This window comes from Corylus avellana, chromosome ca1 (genome assembly GCF_901000735.1).
Source record: "Corylus avellana chromosome ca1, CavTom2PMs-1.0".
Lineage (NCBI taxonomy): Eukaryota > Viridiplantae > Streptophyta > Magnoliopsida > Fagales > Betulaceae > Corylus > Corylus avellana.
Genome location: NC_081541.1, coordinates 12,518,989 through 12,540,275, shown reverse-complemented (window position 1 = coordinate 12,540,275; position 21,287 = coordinate 12,518,989). Strand labels below are relative to the sequence as shown.

Genomic DNA, 21,287 nt, shown 5'->3' with positions numbered 1-21,287 from the left:
GTCTTTTCTTGAAAACTTTATCAGGTTTCTTTCTATTTCTCCGAGATGGAGCCATAGGAGGTAACCCAAATTGTTCGCAGAAGTTACCCATTTCATATTTAGCTTTCTTTTTGTTCTTCAATTGTTGTCTTATCATTTTTTGATCAATGCACATTTTTATGCCAAGTTTTTTAACAGTATAAAATAAATCACCATAAGTTAAATTTTCATATTCAATTAATCCAGTGTTAGAGTTAATGAGTTCATCTTTAACTTTGTGAGCAAATAATGAAGGCAATCCATCAATAAATTTTTCTTTCCAATAAGACTTTTGACTATCAGATTTAACCATAACACGGGAAAGAAAAACATCTTGATACCATCTATAATCAGACATAGTAGGACAACGAAGATTATTCAAGAAATCAGAAAATACGAGAAGTGATGTTAGAAGGTGTTCCAATAAAATGCTTAATGATTGTGTAAATCAATGTGTTAACACTATCAGGTTCACCAGTGCCACGTTGCTCATCAAATATAGGTAAGCCATCTTCATCTTTTTTGACAGCTTTTCTAATTGTTTCTCTGGATTCTTCAGTGAGGTGTTTATCCCACCAATTTCGAAGAGTTCCAGAAACGTCAGTAGAAAGTAGGTCAACAATTTCTTATTGGCTTAAATTGTGATTAGTAACATAAGCATTAGCAACCATAGACATGTGATTCATTTTATTCAATATTTCTTGTTCAGACAAACCATCAATGTTCCATTCATAAAGTTTATCAGTAGAAACAGAAAACTGGGATTGAAATAATCTTTCTTCAAATTGTAAATCAGAAGGAGTGGGTTTTGTGTACCAATTTTTTGTGAGATTAATGGGTTTGGCTTTATCAAAAATTCTTTGGAGTTTTTGTTCTGGATCAAAATTTTCTTCAATCATATTAATGTTGAAATCAGAAGGGTATTGAGAATATTTAGAATCATCTGAATTAAATGTCTCATTGATTTTTTGGACAACACAGGCTTGTCCAGAGCCAGATGCTTGACTAGTTTTCAAATCTTTCAACATTTTGTCAATTCTGTTGACATTTTTTTGGTTAGTAGTTTTTAAGCCAAGATTCTTCCTTTCTCTAGGAAGGGAAATGATAGGTTTTTCTATTCTACAACTAGAGGAAGTGGGGGATTCAATTTTGTCTTCAATTCGGTCTAACTGTTGGCCAATGACATGAAGGGATTGATTTATAAAATTGTTTTGTTCAATGATTTTCCTGGTTTCATTATGAATAGTGGCAGAATCAAGAGTTTTAAAAGGGGAGGCTTTAACAATTGTGTCAGTGCGATAAGTTTTGATCAATAAATTTTCAAGAGGTGGGTGAGAAGCTTTAACAGTGGTTTTATCTTCCTTAACAAAAGATTTTTTAACTACATTTAAAACATTATTGTTAGGGTAATGGTTTTGAAGAAAATTAAAAAACAGAATATGTTTTTGTGTTTAAATCATTTTTTCAGTCCAACGAATTTTGATCATGGATCTTTCTTTTTCAGAAAAAGTAGATCTATAGGAATGTCATAGTGCTTGGTTTTCTTTTCAAGAAAAATCTTTTTGTAAAGCAGGCCAGTCAATTTGGGAAAAGAAATCTTTAAGAGGAGCATGAAGGACATTTAATTGATGAGGAGGAGGAATAGGAGCATTAAAATCTGAAGTGGATGGGAATAGGGATCCTCCATCATCATCAGCTTGAGTAGTGGGGGGAGTTTGCTTGGCAGTGTAAAAAGCAGAAGAAACTTGAGAATCATTAAAGACACCTTTTAATTTTAAATCAGGGTGAGCAAGAAATTTATCAATATCTTGGTCTCTTCGTCGGAGGCCTTCCGAAGTGGTTGAGCCAGCAAAAGAGTTTCTTCTTTCATTGATCATAAGAGGTCTTTCAATTCTGTTAGTAAGATTCAAATAAGAAAAACTAATTTTTACAGTTCCATCTAAATACTGCTGGATATAATCAAGATTACTGGTGTCATTTACTACTCTGGCAGGCTTAGATACATTTTCCAAGAGCCAATTGTTGGGAAGATTAATTTCATCCCATTGAATCATTCTAGGAGTTCGTATATTAGCATCCTGAGTAGAGCTTTGGATTAAAACAGTCGAGCCACCAGCATTCTTAATAATAGCCTGAGGATTTAGATTGGTTTTTAATAACTTATAGTAGATACGGTAGATGATAGCAAGAGGTTTGCTACCTTCTTCCATATCATAACCAGAAGTTAACACATTTAAAGTTGGTGCTTTAAGAATGTGAATGTCATTTAAAGCAAGAGTCAAGTTAGGGAATGTGTCGAAATGAACGGGACCATTAAATAAAGAAGATTGTATCATGCCAAGGATACTAGTCTAAAAACTGACAAACTGAGCATCACGAAGACATAATAAAATAGAAGCATTGATACCTAATCTAGTTAAAGGTTTAACAGCAACTTGAACAGAACTAACATGCAAGAATTTATATTTTTTAGCAAGAGAATCATTGACAAATTTTTTATTAAACAATTGAAATTTTTCATTGTTACCAGAAATGGCAAATGTTTGTTCAACAGTTTTAACAGAGTATTCATCTTTAAAGGTGGATTTTATCCAAGAAGTAGTGTAAACTTCATCCGGGGAAAGTTTAGGAATATTTCATTTATCAAAACTAAAAGAATTATCATCTTCAACAGAAATTTGTTCAGAATTAACAACGTCTGGTGGTAAAGAAGACCTAGAGCTAACGGAAGAACTGGATCTCCACATCTTCAAAAGCTAAAATCTAAAACTTTCTTTTAATCATAGGCTCTTTTCAAAGAACTCATAACACATACCCTTGGCTAAAACTAACCCTTCACCATGCCCTAAGATGCCAAACCCAAGCTTAAGACGGGACTAAAAGGTTAACCGAGGTTACCTAACGGGGTGGTTGGTTTATAACTGAGAAAGGAGATATGAATCAAAGAAATTAAGATCGGAGCAAATGAAAAACACGGATCACCAACGGAATGGTTCTGATACCAAAGGGGGAGATATGAATCAAATATATATATATATATATTGAAAATATTTCAACATAGATTTTTTTTCATTTTCTAACACTTAAATATAAATGCAATTTTAAGATTTTAATAATTATGAGATTTATAAATATTAATTATGTGTTACTTAATTTATATATATATACACACACGAGCTTATATGAGCTTGCTCACAAGCGTAACCAAGTCGAACCGAGTTTGCTTTATTTAATATTCGAGTCAAGATTTGTATTCACGAAGCGTTTCATTTAATAATCGAGTCGAGCACGAGTCGAGCTTATACGAGCCGATCTCGAGCTTGCTAGTGAGCAAGCCGACTTGCTCACTTAACACCCCTAACTAGGCCTTTATATCATGAGAATATGAGGTGAATAAGCTCAGCCCTTGCCCACTCTGTGATTAGAAGAATTGAAATAGAATATTGACCTCTTATCTCCAATGAATGCAAAATTAATGCTGATTTATAGGATTTGTTTCCAGTTCATCATATTAGAGCATGGGGTGTGTCATGTGTGGATGGACGTTAACAAATTGGCCCCATGAGAGGACACCCACTGATTTAGACAATGAGAAAGAAAAAGGAATTCATCATTCACATTATGTAGGAATGCTTTATTAATATATATAGCTTGAAACGACATCAGTCATATTTATTTATGTGTCTTCACCGGAAGAAGCAGTACATAAGTACAACGAGCCCACAATCACTATTTACTAGTGATTGACACTTATTATCCACACCAAATTATACAGAGACAAAATCAAAAGCCACAACATTAAGCAGTAGAAAAAAAGAGACCGATTGGAGATGAGCATTAATTCAGAAGAAATGCTGCTAATTAAGCATAGGCATCGGGGTTTTGGAGGAGGTAGCCTTCCACAACTTTGTACATACCAAGCACCTTTCCCTTGCCAGCCTTGATTTCCTCTTCCTTGATTACTAAGTCATCCTTTGTATGGTACTTGGTTGTCATCTTATTTTTACTCCCACCTTCTGTTGTTGCCTCAAATTGAACCTCATGAACAATCAGTTCAAGCAGGGCCGGCTCAACGTATTTTGGAGCTTTAGGCAAAACTTTGAAATTAGGCTTAAATTTTATTTTATTTTTAAGTAACATTTTTTTTTTTAAAGTAACAAATATATATATATATATATAACATTTTCATTATCTTCTAATTCTTTTTGATGAGTTTCTTGTTCATTTATGAGTTTTTCACCTAAATTATCCTCAATATTTTGTTTATTGCTAATAACAAATTTATTTAGAGCTCCTCTTTGAGATTCAATCAATTTGTCTACTTTTCTCTTCTTCTTTTTTTAAAGTTTTTCATATCCAGATGCATATTTTCTAATAGACATGTTTAATTAAAAGTACGAACAAATTAAACAAACACGATTTATCAAAAAAAAATTATGACTATAATAAAATAAATGACAAAAATAAAACAATAAAACCCGATTTGGCAAAGGAATTATGAAGCAGTTCTTGGAGATAAGACAAGAGACTCAGTCACTCGGAGTCGGAGAGGAAGAGAAAATGATGAGATAGGCAGACAAGAAAAACTCAGAAAAGAGCAAGCAAAGAAGAGAGGTAAAGTGGCAAATATAGAGACTCTGATATTTAAAATGCCCATGGTAGGCTTACTAGGCTAACAGCAGTTTATATTTTTGGCTCTTGGCTTTCCCTAGATGGCTAAATAATAAATAGAAAATAAAAGGTAATATTTTATTTCTAACGAATGTATTATCTCATCAAAAACAAAAAATTTCTAGAAAGAGGCTAAGAGGATGACTGCATGATGTAGGTGTGTACTGTAGCGTCAAGCGTGTACTGTAGCGTTAAGTGTATAGAGCTCTAGGGAATTGACATGTAATGATGTAAGGCTTTAATGCTTTGTCCTTTTTTAATTTATTTTTTGAATTATTTTAAAAATTTATAGTGGGCTTATTAAATTGAGGCCTTAAATTTTGATAAAAAAAAAAATTTTAGGCCCTATTAAAAAAAATTTGGGCCTTAAATTTTTTTTTTTTTGTCCCAAAATATTTTTTTTTTTTTTTTCAAATTTTTTTTAACTCAAAATTTTTTTTGGGCCTTATAAAATTGGGGGCCTAGGCGAGGGCCTAACTCACCTAGGGCCTGAGCCGGCCCTGAGTTCAAGCTTGTCAGCCAAGGCATCACCTTCGATCACGGTGTACTTATAGGAATAAGTCTTTTCATTCAGCTCATCAATTCGGTTCTTGACAGTACTAAATTGGCTACCTTCGGCGAAAGTGATTTGCCTGATGCTTTCAGCCCCTCCATCGCCTTGAATGATTTCAATGCTCTTAACAGTCTGTGGGAGGAGTTTTGGGATGAGGATGTGAGCATCAATGACCAAGGCTTTGAACAATCTGGCTGGTGGGATAGTGGAGGTGTATTCGTCTGTGTATGTGATTACACCCATGATATCCTTTCTTGAGGATTAATGAAACTAGCTAGGCACTAATTTTGAAGGAGATGGCTTGGAATCTAGAATTTCTTTTCTTCAACTTGGGCTGTGAAAATAGAAGGAATTAAGTGGTTTTTATAGGTTGTTGTTCCTTAATTAGCTTGTTTCCATTTGGTTCTCAGGGCTGTCTTGTTGTGCATTTGATTAATAACAATTTGAAGAGGGCGTCATTCTCGAGGTTAACTTTCCTAATGATCAGAGTTTTGGATATGTTAATGCACAAATGCAAAGTACAAGTATGGATCTCAATGACGTGTTTAAACTGTCTTTTGATTTCAGAAGAGGTTTCCATCTCCACTATCACTCTAAGATCAATTATATATATATATATATATATCCATTTTATGAGTTTCCGCCTATTAGAAGAACATAAAAACAATCATATAATTACCATCTGGAAGAACAACAATCTTAATAATATAAAAATGAGAAAACTGGCAGAGGATTTGTCATGTTGTGTTTTGTTTAATTATTCGGATGGATTGTCAATTGTCTCCATCTTGTTTTGAAAATCTTAAGAAATCAATTTGGACATCATGTTAAGTTCTAAAGTATATCCCTCAATCTTATGTTAAGGAATGGATTAGCTTGGCTATTATATTCTCTCACCATCTCCCTTGACCCTGACCGCTTTAATTAACATAGCAGGGTCGTATTGTGGCAAATCCAATATTGTCAAACCATTAGAAGGATCCTTAACATTTTGCAAAGGATCCTCATAAGCATGTTCGTCCTCTTCGACATGAGGGTGGCTTTCATCCCTCAAGATCTAACGCTTTGTCTTAACGAGTGACTCTTTATCAGATTCGATTGTTAATAAGGAAACATTAAGCATATTTGCATGTTATTAGTATATCAGTCTACTAAATAACATTACTTAATTATTAATATTTGCATGTTCAATCAAAGTTTTATAGCATAAAAGTTTTTATTTTGGGATACATATATGTTGACCCCTTGAACTAACATTCATTTTTTACTTAGCCATACGAACTGACAAGTGTGACACTTATATACACTAAACTACAATTTTGTTGTAATTAAGCTCTATCGTTAAAGTCTAGTAGTTTGTTTCGATGGAAAAGCACATGACCACTTTTTTGTTAGCTTTCCTTCAATACACCAAAGTAATTAATAAAAAATGAAATTAAAAAAAAAAAAATTGTAAAACCCAAATGGCGGTCGACGACTGCAAGTCACCCTCATGGCAGCTAGGGGTGGCCGGGGGGGCATTTCAACTTTGTTTATTTATTTATTTAAGTCCTTTTTTATTGATTAATGATTATAAAGTGTAAATTTAGTTTTGGGAGGGGCAAAATGAGAGTAGTTTTGGAAGACTTTAGTTAAATTTGACTTTTACATCCAAGCTGATGGCCAACTCTAACGAAGTGGCTTAATCACAACAAAATGGTAGCTTGATATATCTAATTGTCACACTTACTAGTTCATGGGACTATATGAAAAATAACTGTTAGCTCAGAAAGCCAAAATATATTATCCATTTTATTTTATAAATTAACCGACGTGGGCGTCAGCATATCTGGTGCCACAAAGCAAAGACATAGAACCTCAATAAACTTTGAGGAACACGAGATATATATAATAGTGTCTCAACAAGGAAGCATCAAGCATAGGCCTCAGGATTGGCCAAGAGGAAGGCTTCCACGGCTCTGTAAACAGCCATGCCCTTTTCCTTGCTTGCCTTGATTTCCTTTTCATTGATCTGGACCCCTGGTTTAGGATGGTACTTGCTAAGATTTGTACATTTGGCTCCCCCATCAGGAGAGGACTCAAACTTAATCTCGTAAGAAATTGATTCAAACTTGTCCAGCAAATCATCACCCTCAATCAGTGTGTAACTGTATGTCAATTTCTCTTCCTCTACTGCATCAATCCTATGCTTCAAGTGCTTGATATGGGTACCTGCATAGAGAGGGAGACACAATTACAAACACTTTGCTAAATCCATTTTGGAAAAGAATAATGTCATTTACTAGAGTGTTATACAACTTGATAATATGATAGCGCAAATTAGCCATTCGATTAGTAGTTGCAAAAAAAAAAAAAAAAGGAAGAAGAAAAGAGTATTAATTTTATTTGGTAGATTGTTATTTTCACTATAACGTCATTTCAATTGTATGGCAATATTGTAGTGAAAATGAATATAACGTGCAACTAGCCTTCAGCGATAGTGATCTTCTTGATGGTTCCAGGCCCTCCATCGCCCTCAACCGTCTCGATACTCTTAATGGCCTGAGGCAGGAGCTTGGGAAGGAGGTTGTCAGCATCAAGGATCAAGGCCTTGAACAGTTTTGGTGCTGGGATGGGGCTAGTGAACTCATCACTTAGAGTGTGAACACCCATGATCGAATATATTCAGAATTTAGAAATGGTAGAAAATGGAGGACTGATTGGAATGGTGCACAACAGAGGTGATATTTATAGATCGAGAAGATGCTACTTTGTTCAAATTTTGCTACATCTAAATCAGGTAGTTGGATAATATTTTTGGTAGCTCGATCTGTCGGTAGAAGTAGAAGGTTCTAATGCCATGTGCCCCCACTAAAAACCATCACTTTCTTATCAAGAACATCCTCCATTTTGTCTCCTCAAATAATTACCTACCTGCATTTTCTGTGGCACATTAGGATTTTAGATCTTGTCCCTTTCATGGTTTTTATTTTTTTTAGCGTAAAATTGACTTAACCCCCTCAAACTACTATCCCAATAATAATCTACTCCCAAACTATCAATTTGGATAATTTACCCCCAAAACTACCAAAACAATAACAATATACCCCCAAATGCAAACAAAATGAAGAAATTACCCCTATAGAATTTTCAATAAGACAAAAATACCCTTAAAATTTTGAAAAAAAAAATTAAATTTTAGTATTTTGTTTTTATTTTAGTAATGGTAATTTCGTCATTTTGTTAAAATTTGAGGTACATTGTCATTGTTTTGGTAGTTTGGGGGGTAAATTGTCGCAATTAATAGTTTGGAGGGTAGATTGTTATTGGGGTTGTAGTTTAAAGGAGTTAAGTGGACTTTACCACCTTATATATATATATTTTTGTTTGCTTATATGGGCAACATTTCGGGACAAGCATAGAAAATGGTTCGATCTAAACGATCTATTGCCCACCCAAAAAGCCTTGTTTAGCTTGCATATCGATCGAATTTCATTACATTTTTAGGTGGGTGGGTGCAACTTACAAGTTTCTGTAACAGAAGAGAGAGAATCAGGAAGCTTATAGTAATGAGACCAACTCCATTCTTAAATAGCCGGATAAATGTGGTAACAGTCATAAGTCAATTAAACAGACACGTTCTAGTAAGACTTGGACAATTTTTTTGGTCAGAAAGAACAACATTTTAGACGAGAAATGAATAATTTCTGTCTCTCTTCTGAGAAAAATCTTGCTCGAATAGAGAAAAACATAATTTACATGAAAGATTTCCATGATCAATATTGTATCTTTTATCTCTTTCATCCATAAATTCTTAATGTTTTCCACGTTTTCCCTTAACAGCGTTGTATTCGTGGCATTGGCGTTATAACCACCTCAAATCTGCTCAAATAGAATATGACCCTAAGCAGAAAAATCCAAAATAGAGGGCACACTTACCCTTTACTACCACACGTTCTAGTAAGAGTTTTTGGATTAACAGCCATATTACTACAAAGCATTGAATGAAGAAATCCAATGTAATAAGATGAATGCATAGAGAAACAACAAAACCATAAATCATACGGTTCTAAAACCCGCCAGCATCACTTTCTTGACCTTTCACTTCCACTAAAGCAGTACTGGTCTTTCTGGAAATGATGGAGCCGATTGCCAAAAGGTTCGGGCCGATTGCTAATAAGTTCGACTTTTGAAAAAAAATAACACGTTTCAAGCAGTACTTTTCTAATTGCCTCCAAGAGATTTAACGAAGGCCAGGATTTGAAACACTGGGCTCTAGAACACAACTGTATCGAGCATCGTCCCCAGAGTTTGAATTATATTTGATGACATCAAGTTGGAGACATGCTCTTCAAGGTGCTTCTTTGCATCCTGCCTCCCCACATTTGCTATTGCAAGCTTCTCAGGTGGCAACTCATCTTCCTCCTGCACTGCCTTGTTGTATTTAATAGCTAAGTTCAGCATCTCCTGCACACGCCCAAGCAAAAACCATGATCACATGCAATTTGGCAGTATATAACAATTATTAGTACCAACATATCAATCAAAATCAGCTCATCTTTTCAATCTTGCATAAAACAATTCCTTTGGTCATGCTACCACAAGAATGCTGTGGTGATGAATTGACAGATCTAACGGTGGACCAAGAAGTACAATGGCTGCAGATCAATTACTTTGCCTAAAATAGCTTTCATTCTCTTTTAGTCACAGCCTCAATATGCATAAAGCACTCCCATATTCATACGGAGATACACAGGTTACAATACACAAAACTCAGGGGGCCGAAGGTTCATAAGGATCAAGTCCAAAATTCCCAGCAAGAACAAGAAATAACACAGAATTAAGATCTCTGATACGGGCAGCACTATAGTGGCCCACCTGTGGTAGATAGTGTAACAAGGATTTTTTCTGCCTGTAACTTCATATAAAACTGAGCACCAATAACAATATCATTTTCTTCGTTGCAATATAACTTAGGTGCTTTTCTAGTCTAGCTTCCATATTTTCTAATGGCAGAGAGTTGGAAAGGGGATGCTATATCAGGAACTCTCCATCCATCTTGGGAAAAAAAAAAATGTAAGTGCATCTGTCCTTTGTCATATAAGTGCCCCATGTAAACACAAAATTTGAGGTTCCTTAACCTTCACTTACCTGAACAGTCTGCTCATTAGTTTTAGAATGGGTATCAAATCGCTTAAGGGTCAAGCCATCAGTCCATTTCTTTTTGTGAAGGTTAAGCAACATCTTCTCCTCGAGTTCGTTCTTCCTGTAATTAATTGCTATCGAGTAATAATGCCGATTCAACCCATGGATCAGTGCCTGAAAAAAAAGGGGGGACATAAAATGAGGTCAGAAGGTGGAATTGCAAAAGAAAAGCTAAACTACTATTTGTTCAGCACTCACTTGGATGGATGGTTTGTTAAGATGCCCAAGGTTGGATGTTGTTTGTCGTGGTTCTTGGCCAAGCATCATGGTTTGTGGGTTAATCAGACGAAACGCATCAATCACAACTTTCCCTTTCACACTCTGAATTGGATCCACAACCACAGCCACAGCTCGTTGATTCAGAGCTTCAAAACTCTGCAGAAAACAGATTTAAGCATATCAATAATTTTGATGAGGATTATGAAAAAGTAATAAAATATTATAATTTTGAAGAAAAAGACATGCTCAACTCATTCTCTCTCCTGGGAACATCAGTTAACCACAGCCAACCATTTTCATCTAAATGTCCTCTTCCCTTTCTCTCTCTCTGTTTCAAAGAAGTCTAGCAACCACTAATAATCTCCCTCCCTTGTTCCCACCCTCCCTCCCTCAAGCAGAAAAAAGAAAAGAAAATAAAAAGAATACATAAGAATAATCTACACAACCTGCTGCGTATTTATGTCTACTCCAGAGAGCCAACATCCAAACCCAGGATGCGAATGGTACCATCCTACAACCATCTCTGGTCTGCAATACCAAACAAAAGAAAAGCAATATAAGGCAGAAAAAAGAATCAGATAAGTGAACCAAAAAAGGATATCATCAATGTATGCATGTTAAACTTGGAAGCTTTGATATCAGAACCTAAAATCTAAAGCAAAAACCTCATTTTGGGATCATAATCTTCAGCATTGATTTGGGTCCCAAAATTATGCAAACAAAAAGCAATTAAAATCAGTGCCAACACAAGATGCACTTCTTCCAAAATAGAGGGATGGCAGACAATACACATTCAACTACTTAAAAAACATAATCTCCCAGACTTTTCCTTCAATTACTCTTATTAAAGTGATAAAAACCTCGTCTTGGATAGTTTCAATCAAAGGTAGAGTGAGTGGAGGAAGCCTACAAACAGCAAACTCTAATTATGTGAATTGGAGTTTTTACATAAAGCACAAGCCTTTTGGATATTCTTTATTGAGTTTTGAAATAGATATTCACAAATTAACTATCGATAACAATCAAATGACCAAGTCCCAATTCATTTAACCTTCTAACCCAATGCATTCCTCTTAAAACTAGTTTCTAAAGTCTCCTACAAAGAATCGAAAGAGATGGTACAGGAGAAGGCTTTCTGGATTTGAAGGGAGTAATCAGAAGCAGACTTACAAACAGACAAGAAATCATAAACTTCCTAGTAATAGATTAAATAAGCACGCATTATTAGCAACCAAACTCATCAAAAAGCTAAACACAAAGGATTATGAAGCTACGTTTATAAAAAATAAGTAATCCCTCAATTTAAAACTTTTCTAGACTTGAAAACAGTGCCCAACCTCAACAGCAGTAGCTAAGGACCACATAATGTATAAAATGACTCATGATAGATGTGATATTGTTTTTTGCATTGGAAATTGTAGGATATTTAAGAAGCACTCTTGCATACAAAGCAAAAGCTACATTGACCAGCATCATTTTTCTTTTGTAACAAAATGCAGCCAGTGTTATTCTTGTTATTCAGTTAACTCATAAGTCAAGTAAGCACACACAATGCCTCAACCAATTGCCTTCTCTTCTTGACAATTGACCAACCAAACAAAGTTCAAGTACAATCTCCCAAGTTGAAGTTTAAGAGAAATAAGCAAAATATGCAACAACCATATTTCCATTTACAATCATAGTCTATCAACATACAGAGCAGTTCAACTTCCGTTGTCCATCGAGCAAATTAATTGAAAGCTACGCATAAGCAACATAACGCCAAGCAAGCACATGTCATTCATGCATATAATAACAGATAACAATCGATTTCGCATTACGCATGTACAATAATAAGTACACAGGACCTGAAATCGAATTTGAAAGAAGAAATTACCGTCCGGTCTGTTTAAGCATATCGAGCATGTTAGTCTGGAAGACGTGATCAACGGCTTCGACACTAACCCCGGTACCGCTTTGTGGCATCGCAAAGACATCAACAACGCGAACAGTGTACTCATCCACAAACTCCCCAAGCATCAAGCCCATCACCTCCATGGGAACCCCAGCCCTTCCTACCATTCACAGCAACAACATCAATTAGAGCTTCAATTCCCCAAATAAAACACAAAGCTAAAAGCTAATTTCAGCGAGATCCTAGAATTTAAAAATCCAAGAGCCCTGGTTAGGGTTTTAGATCCCAAGTTACATAATTGCCAGAACTTTTTTTTAAAAAAAGAAAAACCCCTAATGAACCCCGAGTAAAGTCTTCAACCAATCCAGATTCCAAACAGTATAAACCTAGAGAGAAAGAGAGAGAGTTGTACCGTGCTTGAGCATCTTGAGGAGGGCGAGAGAAGAGATGTAGACCTGCTCGGACGAATCGAGGGTGGGCGAATCCGGCGGCGGGTGACCCAACGCGCCGCCGGCACCGGCAAACATTCGCTGCAACCTCTCCATGCCTGACATATCTTGCTCCACACGATTTGTGATTACTTCGTGTTTGGGAAAAGACCACAGAGACACCGAGAAGGGACTTAACCAGTGTGTGCTCCGAGAAAAAATAATTATGAGGGAAATAAGCAGGGACGACTTGCTGGACAAGATATTTATTTAGTGGGCCTTCACTCTTATCTGGACCTGAGCCCAGGCTTTTAGACACAAGCCCAGGTTGAGCAGGACAGGGTCGTTTGAACTCTAATATTATTCTCAAATTAAATAGTCTAGATATTATTATGTAATAATTTTTTACATATAATATATTGAAGTTTGGGTTTTAAAATATTGTTAATTTTTCATTGATTTATTGTATACCATACTTGATTGGATGACAAAAATATAAACTACTTAATTTGAGAACGATAACTAAGATTTAAACTACTTAATCACTTGTTTTTTCCATTTTTTTTGCTTAGTTATCACTTGTTTGTGACATTGTGTTGCTTGAGACTCAACAAATGTTTAGTAAATGCTAGGTAAAACCCCTATTGCTATATAATATGTAAAAATTAGGCATGGGCTAAATCTGCCTGATTCTGAGTTAGACCCGCAATTTTGGATCTAACCTAAGTCGATATGTAAGCTCCTAACATGTGTAGGCTCAGTGTGGGTAGTGATTCTGAAATTTCAAGCAGTGTTCGGTCAAAATTTGGTAACTATATTCAAAATTCTAAAATTCCAACCCGACCCAATGATATCACAAAATATAATAAATAAATATAGATGAGATATAGATACATTTTTCAGAGAAATTAACCTACCCTAGCCTTTCTATTCTTTCTCTTTATTCTCTACCTTAAATCATTCACAAGGAACTCTACCTTTATCTTTTTTCTAAAATTTTAACAAAACTTACAAATATATCATTTAACAAACTCTCTACTCAATGTTAATCATGCTCTCTAAATGTAAAGAATCCAAAAGTAGAAGTTATCGTCAATGAAATCAAATATTTAATTAGAGTTGAGAAATATTTAGAAAATTTGATATATGTTTAATAGTTTTGAAAAATCCTCATCAATTTTTTACGTTCGTTTGTCTACTTGTTTTTGTTTGTTCAGGTCATTCTCTCCGTCATGGAGCTTTGTTTGTTGAAGCCTGGAGGGCGTCTATTGGTTAAGTTCCTTCTCTGTCTTTCGCTCTCTCAAAAGATATATATGTGACGTACATGACATCTGTCTTTTATATTTTCATTCTCTTTGTCTGATTGAATGCCATTATTTACACAATTTTTTAGTTTTGAAGAGAACGAAGATAGCCCATGGTCTAATTCCAAACCAATCAAGTAAGTACCCAACAAGCCGAGGAAAAACACTTTATATACCTTAGTGTGTGTGTATGTTGTGGATGTTCTTTAAAAGATAAGGTTTTTTAATTAATCTATTTTATGAGTTCATATAACAATTTAATGTATTCCAAAAGGGTCAAAGAAGTGATGGATGAACAACTCCAGAAGGATTTTATTGTGGAGTAGGTGAGTAGATCCATGTGTGTGTATTCGATTTGCTTTAAGAGATAAGGTTTTTTAATCTATGTTATGAGTTCATAAAACAACACCAAATGAATACATTTTGGTGTATATATATATATATACAAAAGTGATCGGAATTTTTACTAAGAGTAAATTAATATACATACTTGAACATCACTCTAATCCAAAAGTCTTAATTAATGTGCTTGAGTCTACTTAGATATATTAACTACTATTTTTTTTTATATTTTTTCAATGTGGGACTCAACACTTACAAATGCACTCGTAACATTTGAGGATATGCGAGGCCTGCAAAAATGAACCTTGGTTTCACGGAATTCAATCATTATGGGTTTGCTATTAATTAAAGGGCATGCAGAAGAAGCCCTACATTTTTTGAATTTGATGGAGAAGGAAGGGATCAATCCAGATCATGGAGTCAGCTCCACGGGAGCTCTCACATCATGTAGCCATGCTGGATTAGTTGATGAGAGGCTCCAATTCTTCTTTATATATATATATATATATATGTTAGATTATTACAGCATACAAGGACGCCTATTACGCTATTCTAATTATGATGAAGAGATTTTTCTTCTTCATTGATTTCTAATATCATTGGAATTTTGGAAAATATAACCGTTGAAAAAAATACAATCCTTATAAAAGAAATAAAGAAAGAATAAAAATATATATTTAAATAGTAAAGAGAAATAATAGATAATGAAATGTGAATTAATGCATTTAAAAAGCCATTAGCCAAATAAAATAATGATAATAAATAAATAAAAAAAGTGACTTTTAATTAACTATTTTATATAGAAATGTACATAAAAGCAATAGTGGCGGATGCACCCGCGCGCTCAAATCACCCAATCTATTAACTCTTGTGTTTTGACATTTTGTGTGACAAATTTGGCTGGTTTTGCTTTAATTTATGATTGCTTCTTGTGAAATACTACTCCTCCCCTTTTCTTAAGGAGGAAGAAAACCTGGTCAAATTTCTAGAAGTTAGACTTAATTCCAAGCAGCTTCTAATTTCAATTTTAAAACAAGTTTGTTTAAAGTCGTCGTCGACTATAATAAAAATCCAATACGGAAATTATCCACTATTATTTAATTTGTGATAATAGATATATATACACGTACATACGTGTTTTGTAGTTAGGGCTTGCTAGCTCCAATTAAATTACTTCTCCTTAAGGACTTGACTCCGGTAGTGATCCATAACGTGAATTGTACTATATTTTAGGAATACAATATTATTGGCCAACTAGTTTCAAAGATATTAGTTGTAAATGGGACATATATATATAGAAAATAAATTATAATACAAAAATAGTTCTGACGTCATTTCTCCCCATGATAGGGTTCCTTTTTTTTTTTTTTTTTTTTTTTTTTTGGTTGAAAATTTCTGTAATATTCTTTAAATTCACTACTTTGCATAATGAATAACGTGTAATATATCATTAAGCTACAGTGTTTGACTTTGCGATTTCATAAATAAAAAGTATAATTTTAAACCATATCACAGAAAATGAATTGTTTGAGATTGCATTTTTTAAAAATTGTGATTTAAAAACGCAAAATTTTAAAGGCTAAACTGCAATTTTAAAGGTCAAATCGTGATTTTGTCAAACGATTAATTGCGTTTTTAAAAATTGCATTTTAAAATTGCACATTTGAAAATGACTTTTTTTTTAAAATCGCAAATCCAAACAATCTCTAACGTACAGAGCGGTCTTAGAAAGTTATTGGTTGCTTCTCATGCTTATTCTTCAAATGTTTTAGGAAATTAAGCTTAGTGACGGAAATTTGTTCTTTGACTAGGAAATATACATGCAATATTTTGCCTGCATGTGCTTTTTGGAACATGGGCAAAATAATGCTATATATGCCAATTTTTGAGACCAGAACTGGTTACGTATATATTTGAAGAGCTACGAAATTAAGTACTATAGCAATGGATGTACTTGTCCAAAAAAACAAATAATAAGAAGAAGAAGAAGACATTTAATAATTTATATATGCAAAATACAATATTAATGCACCCATCAATTGATCACCAAACCATTTTTATTATTACAACAGATACAATATTTCAATCGACGGGAAACATCAAAAGCAAGCAAACTGATCAGAAAATATATGTAAAAAAGAAAAAACAGCAAACACTTATTAGATGGCCTTAAGGTAGTTTTGACCAGACAGATCGATGAGATACAATTACGTACACATGCAACATTAAATTTAGCAACTTGCTTTAGTTGTAGGCTTCAGGATTTGCCAAGAGGTAGCCTTCAACAGCCTTGAACACCCCCGTGGCCCCCGTGGCCTTTTCATCTTCAGCCTTGATTTGCTCTTCATTGATCTCAGCGTGATCTTTTGTATAATACTTGCCGGTGCTCTTGAAGATGGCTCCTCCGTCAGGAGAAGCCACCAACTTGGTCTCGTATGAGACTTTCTCGAGTGTCTCCGACAACGGACCACCTTCAACCACGCTGTAATGGTATGTGAAGTTTTCCTTGTCTAGCACATCAATCTTGTGCTTCAAAAATTTCAAGTGCCCGCTGCCTGCAAAAAATACACAACTAACACTCGTTAATATATGTGCAAATTAAACCATATTATATATATATCATTAATTAGAATAATTAGTGTATGGTATACTAGCCTTCATGAAACGTATACTTTTTGATGGTTCCTGGCCCTCCATGGCCTTCAACGACTTCCACGTTCACATCCTTAACACCGTGCGGTCCATGCTTGAAAATCTTGGGGATAAGGTTGTCGGCATCAAGGACGAAGGCCTTGAACAACCTCGATGGAGGGAGGGGGGAGGTGACCTCATTCTCATATGTGTAAACACCCATGATGATATCTAGGAAGACTAGGAAGATGATCAAAGGAAGAAGAAGAAGAGGAAAGAGGTTTTGTGTTGCGGAGATGTGAGAACGTACTACATACTAAGGTGCTCTTTATAGAGTCTCATTGAGGAATTATTATTATTATTATTTTTTTTAATTTATTATTATTTTTTTTTGGAGCTTGTCTTATTCATGAGGTTAACTTGTGAAAAGTATATATGCTTGTTGCTTTATTTTTTTAGGGGTCTCTCCGACAATCAGACGTGATGGGTGGGTTTTAGTTTGTGTACGTCATAAAATAAATAATAGTGCAATTAGTCAAAGAAAGCACATTCGATAATTGATTCTCAATCTAATTTTTTATTTCCTTTTTTCGATTAAGACTAGTATTTAAAGGATTGTTAACTTTAATTATGTTGTTATACTCATTTTAGTTACATTAATGAATGATGCTTTAGAAATTAAAAGAGTGTTAATGACATATATATATATATCCAGCATTTTATTGACCATTAGGATTCTTATTTTGATATATATGCCTTACGCACATTGGGATAAAAATGGAAGAAGTTTTGAGTTTAATCGGCTGAAAATCACGCTTCATTAAATGGAGATTATTAGTTCAAATCTTCATTATTTTTTGTGGATATGTCCAAAAAAATATTATATATGAAAAAAGTTGAAGCCTTCAAAATGAAAGGAGAGCCAAACCCAATCATTAATTATATATCCTACCATGATATTTAATAATCTATAACAATTAATATACTAAAACTATCTTGCATGTTAAGTGACATTTTCTTAATAACCAATTTGGACTCAGTCATACAGTTGAAAAGATTTAGGGATGTGATTAGAAGTATATGAACCTAACCAAAATATCTCAAATTATATGGTAGTGTAATTGTAACGCTATCAAAATTAATTAATTGGTAATTGATTCGGAGTGCACCCTAATCTTTCCAAGCTTATTTAGTAAGTAAATAACCCAAGAAGTTATCTCTACTTCTTAAGATCAGAATACACTGAAAAAAAAAAAAAAAAAAAAAAAGTTCCAGCTAGCTTGTACAGCTCCAAGTCCCTGGAACAAATTAAGATAAGCAGATTTTAATTAAGGTTAAAAAATAAAAAATAAAAATAAAATACAGCAACTACGTACATAATATTCACACGAATCACACCTCATGCAATTTAGGCATTTTATTTATGTATATATGTAAAGAAATTGAGTAATCAAAATCATCAAAGCACGGCGTGATATCCTTTATCTGAACCTCATGATCGTATAAAAAACTGGAAAACAGCACATCGCGTAACATTCAAATGAAAAACTTTAACAAATTAATAAAGAACGTGAGTTTTACCATATAATAAATTAACAAATCATGTCAATAAAATAAACAAAGCGTAGTATCGACTTTGAAGCTTTTGGTAGTAATTACCAAAGAATCAACAACTATAAAACTACTATATATCCATTGAAATAACCTAATATATCCCAATTAACACCTATTCTTAATCTATAGGTGGTTCACACAATATTATATGGAAATAAATCTGACCTAACAAATAATAATCAACCAAAAACAGATATGCAATGAATAAAACAGAACACAGAAATTTTGGTTACGAACTCTAAAAGTAAAACCTCTCCGAGGTAGATAACCCAAGAAATCAATTAACTCAGTAAAAGAATAAAGGACTACAAGACGTTCACACTAGCGAAACCTTTGCAATTGACACGATCTTGCATAAGACAAGCGACCCACTTGCCTTCTACCGCAGTAGCCCTTTCCAAAGACAGTTGGCACAATCCTTCTACATGATCTCCCTTTACCGGAACTCCAGTTGACTTCACTTCAACAATCAACAAGTAAAATCAAACGATCACTCTAAGAGAAAGAACAAACGCTCTATATCAAAACTCTTTTAGCACACAACGGCGAACTCTAAATACATAATTCGTACTTATTCAAATCTGTATAGATCTATATATAAAGCCTAAAGACCCTTAGTCTGGCATGGGTAGAACTCAATTACATTGTAAAATAGACCTAGAAGCTACGGGCTGTCCGGATGGTAAGTGGGCTCGTTCGGATTGGGCTCTTAAAACACGGGAAATTTAGTTCTCGTACGTGGCGGTCTGGACGGGGTGTATGTCCGTCTGGACGGGGCTATTGGGCAACATCGCTTTCTCCATTCTTTTGGCGCGGCGCGTTTGGATGTGGTGCAGACAAGGTTGCAGACGAGGCTCTCAGGATTCTTGGATTTCTCTCTTGTTCGGACGCCGTGTAGACGGGCTTGCATACGATGCTCTCGGGATAAAATAACTTAGCGGCTTTGAAATCTCATCCGGATAGCTATGAATCCAGTTCGGACACCCATAGTAATTTGGCTCTGTTTTGAATTCATTTTGCCCATTTTGCTCACCAAACATTTAGCCAACACTTAAAACTTACAAAGTGAAAATAAATTCCATAAGGAACATGTCTTTTAATTTTGTTTCACTATTTTGATTCTTTTTCTCTTTGAGAGAGTGTCCTTAAACAATTGGTGCTTTATACAAAAAGAAAGAATGCCGGAATTTTTAAGCCCTAGGTTCATCTAGCATATGGTCAATTTGAAAAAATATGACTAGTAAAAAACACCTTATGTAGTTACCTAACATACCTCACATTTTAAAAAATTACCTCAAATTAAGCTTAAATGTGCACAAAAATTAAGAATAGGTAAAAACGTACTACATAAGTTCAGGCATTAGATAACCACAAAAGCAAGTCCATTGAAACAAATTTTCATCTCATGCATACTCTAAACATTTCAAGACGTAAGGAATTGAATCCATGAAAGCAACATGAGAAATTTATGGACTATCTAGGTACATAAGACAAAAGAGAGGAAAAAAAAAAAAAAAAACAACCAACAAAATATGACACTAGGACACAAAATATATAAGCAAAAGATGTCCTAGGCATGCAAAGCATCCATCTAAACTAGGTGAGTCCATTACCACTCCCCCTCAACGGGTGAATGATATCAACCTTCTTAACCCAAATTTTCTTCATTTTAGGAACAGAAGTGTGACTATTGTCCAAGTCATGTAATTGGGTGATAACACCCATTAGCATGTTGAATAATTTCTCATGACTATCTCTAGAACGGAAATAGTTTCTTTTTGGCTCATGATTATTCAACTAAAAACACTTAGGGTGAATATGCACAATCTTACTATAGTGATGACATGTAGGAATGACCCTTTGAAAAGGTTGGTTCCTTGGCATATGAGCACGTCTCGGTGTAGAAAGAGACACATAGGAATCAGTTAGAATTCCCTTATCTTTCTCACCTCTTGAAACTGGAGGATACATTATCTTCTTCTTGGCCAAGCTCTTCTCTTTACAAACTGGTTTCCCAAAAATCAACTTTGAAGGAGAAGCAACATTAGTAGAAGAAACAACAGATTTATCGAAGCCCAATCCAGTTCTATCAAACGAATGTTTCTGATTATACAACATGTGATTTAGCTTTTTACTAGAGAACGTTTTCAAATGATTTCTTGATTCATTAAGATCATTCTCTAAAGATTTCACTTTGGCAATTAAAATGTGATTTTCAGACATCAAAGTATTATGAACAGCATGTGAATCAGTTAAGGTAATAGAAAGTTGATCATTTTCAAGATTAACTTCTTTGAGTTTCTGCAAGTGTTGCTTATTCAACTTCTTCAGTTTAATGCATTCCACAAATAAATTATTATAAGCATTTTGCAGATTACCATCCTCTTCTGATTCATTATCACAAATACCATGTTTACTCTTTAGAAAGT

General features: G+C 34.4%; 4 protein-coding genes across 4 annotated transcripts; all 4 read right to left on the bottom strand.

Annotated features, from left to right (window-relative positions):
* Window positions 1–3,879: 3,879 nt before the first annotated feature.
* On the bottom strand, window positions 3,880–5,485 carry LOC132183745 (major allergen Pru ar 1-like). Its single transcript, XM_059600581.1, has 2 exons — window positions 5,202–5,485; window positions 3,880–4,078 (listed from the first exon to the last, which is right to left on the bottom strand). Exons 1-2 carry the CDS (start codon window positions 5,483–5,485, stop codon window positions 3,880–3,882), a joined length of 483 nt encoding a protein of 160 aa, XP_059456564.1.
* Window positions 5,486–7,009: 1,524 nt separating this feature from the next.
* On the bottom strand, window positions 7,010–7,946 carry LOC132167468 (major allergen Pru ar 1-like). Its single transcript, XM_059578456.1, has 2 exons — window positions 7,711–7,946; window positions 7,010–7,453 (listed from the first exon to the last, which is right to left on the bottom strand). Exons 1-2 carry the CDS (start codon window positions 7,892–7,894, stop codon window positions 7,155–7,157), a joined length of 483 nt encoding a protein of 160 aa, XP_059434439.1. The 5' UTR covers window positions 7,895–7,946; the 3' UTR covers window positions 7,010–7,154.
* A 1,230-nt stretch (window positions 7,947–9,176) lies between these two features.
* On the bottom strand, window positions 9,177–13,206 carry LOC132167897 (26S proteasome non-ATPase regulatory subunit 14 homolog). The gene is made up of 6 exons (XM_059578936.1): window positions 12,952–13,206; window positions 12,522–12,699; window positions 11,092–11,173; window positions 10,625–10,801; window positions 10,373–10,540; window positions 9,177–9,688 (listed from the first exon to the last, which is right to left on the bottom strand). The coding sequence occupies exons 1-6, from the start codon at window positions 13,091–13,093 to the stop codon at window positions 9,497–9,499; spliced, it is 939 nt and encodes a 312-aa protein (XP_059434919.1). The 5' UTR covers window positions 13,094–13,206; the 3' UTR covers window positions 9,177–9,496.
* Window positions 13,207–16,740: 3,534 nt separating this feature from the next.
* Window positions 16,741–17,524, bottom strand: LOC132167006 (major allergen Pru av 1-like). The gene is made up of 2 exons (XM_059577894.1): window positions 17,265–17,524; window positions 16,741–17,164 (listed from the first exon to the last, which is right to left on the bottom strand). Exons 1-2 carry the CDS (start codon window positions 17,465–17,467, stop codon window positions 16,858–16,860), a joined length of 510 nt encoding a protein of 169 aa, XP_059433877.1. The 5' UTR covers window positions 17,468–17,524; the 3' UTR covers window positions 16,741–16,857.
* Between the last annotated feature and the right edge of the window lie 3,763 nt (window positions 17,525–21,287).

What these genes read in the sequence shown, in the direction of transcription:
- LOC132167897 (XM_059578936.1), bottom strand. Translation starts at nt 13,093, where the DNA reads ATGTCAGGCATGGAGAGGTTGCAGCGAATGTTTGCCGGTGCCGGCGGC. An exon ending in CCTCAAGATGCTCAAGCACG is followed by an intron (nt 12,700 to 12,951) that starts GTACAACTCTCT and finishes TGTGAATGGTAG; the next exon opens with GAAGGGCTGGGGTTCCCATG. An exon ending in TTAACAAACCATCCATCCAA is followed by an intron (nt 10,541 to 10,624) that starts GTGAGTGCTGAA and finishes CTTTTTTTTCAG; the next exon opens with GCACTGATCCATGGGTTGAA.
- LOC132167468 (XM_059578456.1), bottom strand. Translation starts at nt 7,894, where the DNA reads ATGGGTGTTCACACTCTAAGTGATGAGTTCACTAGCCCCATCCCAGCA. An exon ending in GAAGATCACTATCGCTGAAG is followed by an intron (nt 7,454 to 7,710) that starts GCTAGTTGCACG and finishes CTCTCTATGCAG; the next exon opens with GTACCCATATCAAGCACTTG.
- LOC132183745 (XM_059600581.1), bottom strand. Translation starts at nt 5,485, where the DNA reads ATGGGTGTAATCACATACACAGACGAATACACCTCCACTATCCCACCA. An exon ending in GGTGATGCCTTGGCTGACAA is followed by an intron (nt 4,079 to 5,201) that starts GCTTGAACTCAG and finishes TGAGCCGGCCCT; the next exon opens with GCTTGAACTGATTGTTCATG.
- LOC132167006 (XM_059577894.1), bottom strand. Translation starts at nt 17,467, where the DNA reads ATGGGTGTTTACACATATGAGAATGAGGTCACCTCCCCCCTCCCTCCA. An exon ending in TATACGTTTCATGAAGGCTA is followed by an intron (nt 17,165 to 17,264) that starts GTATACCATACA and finishes TTTTGCAGGCAG; the next exon opens with CGGGCACTTGAAATTTTTGA.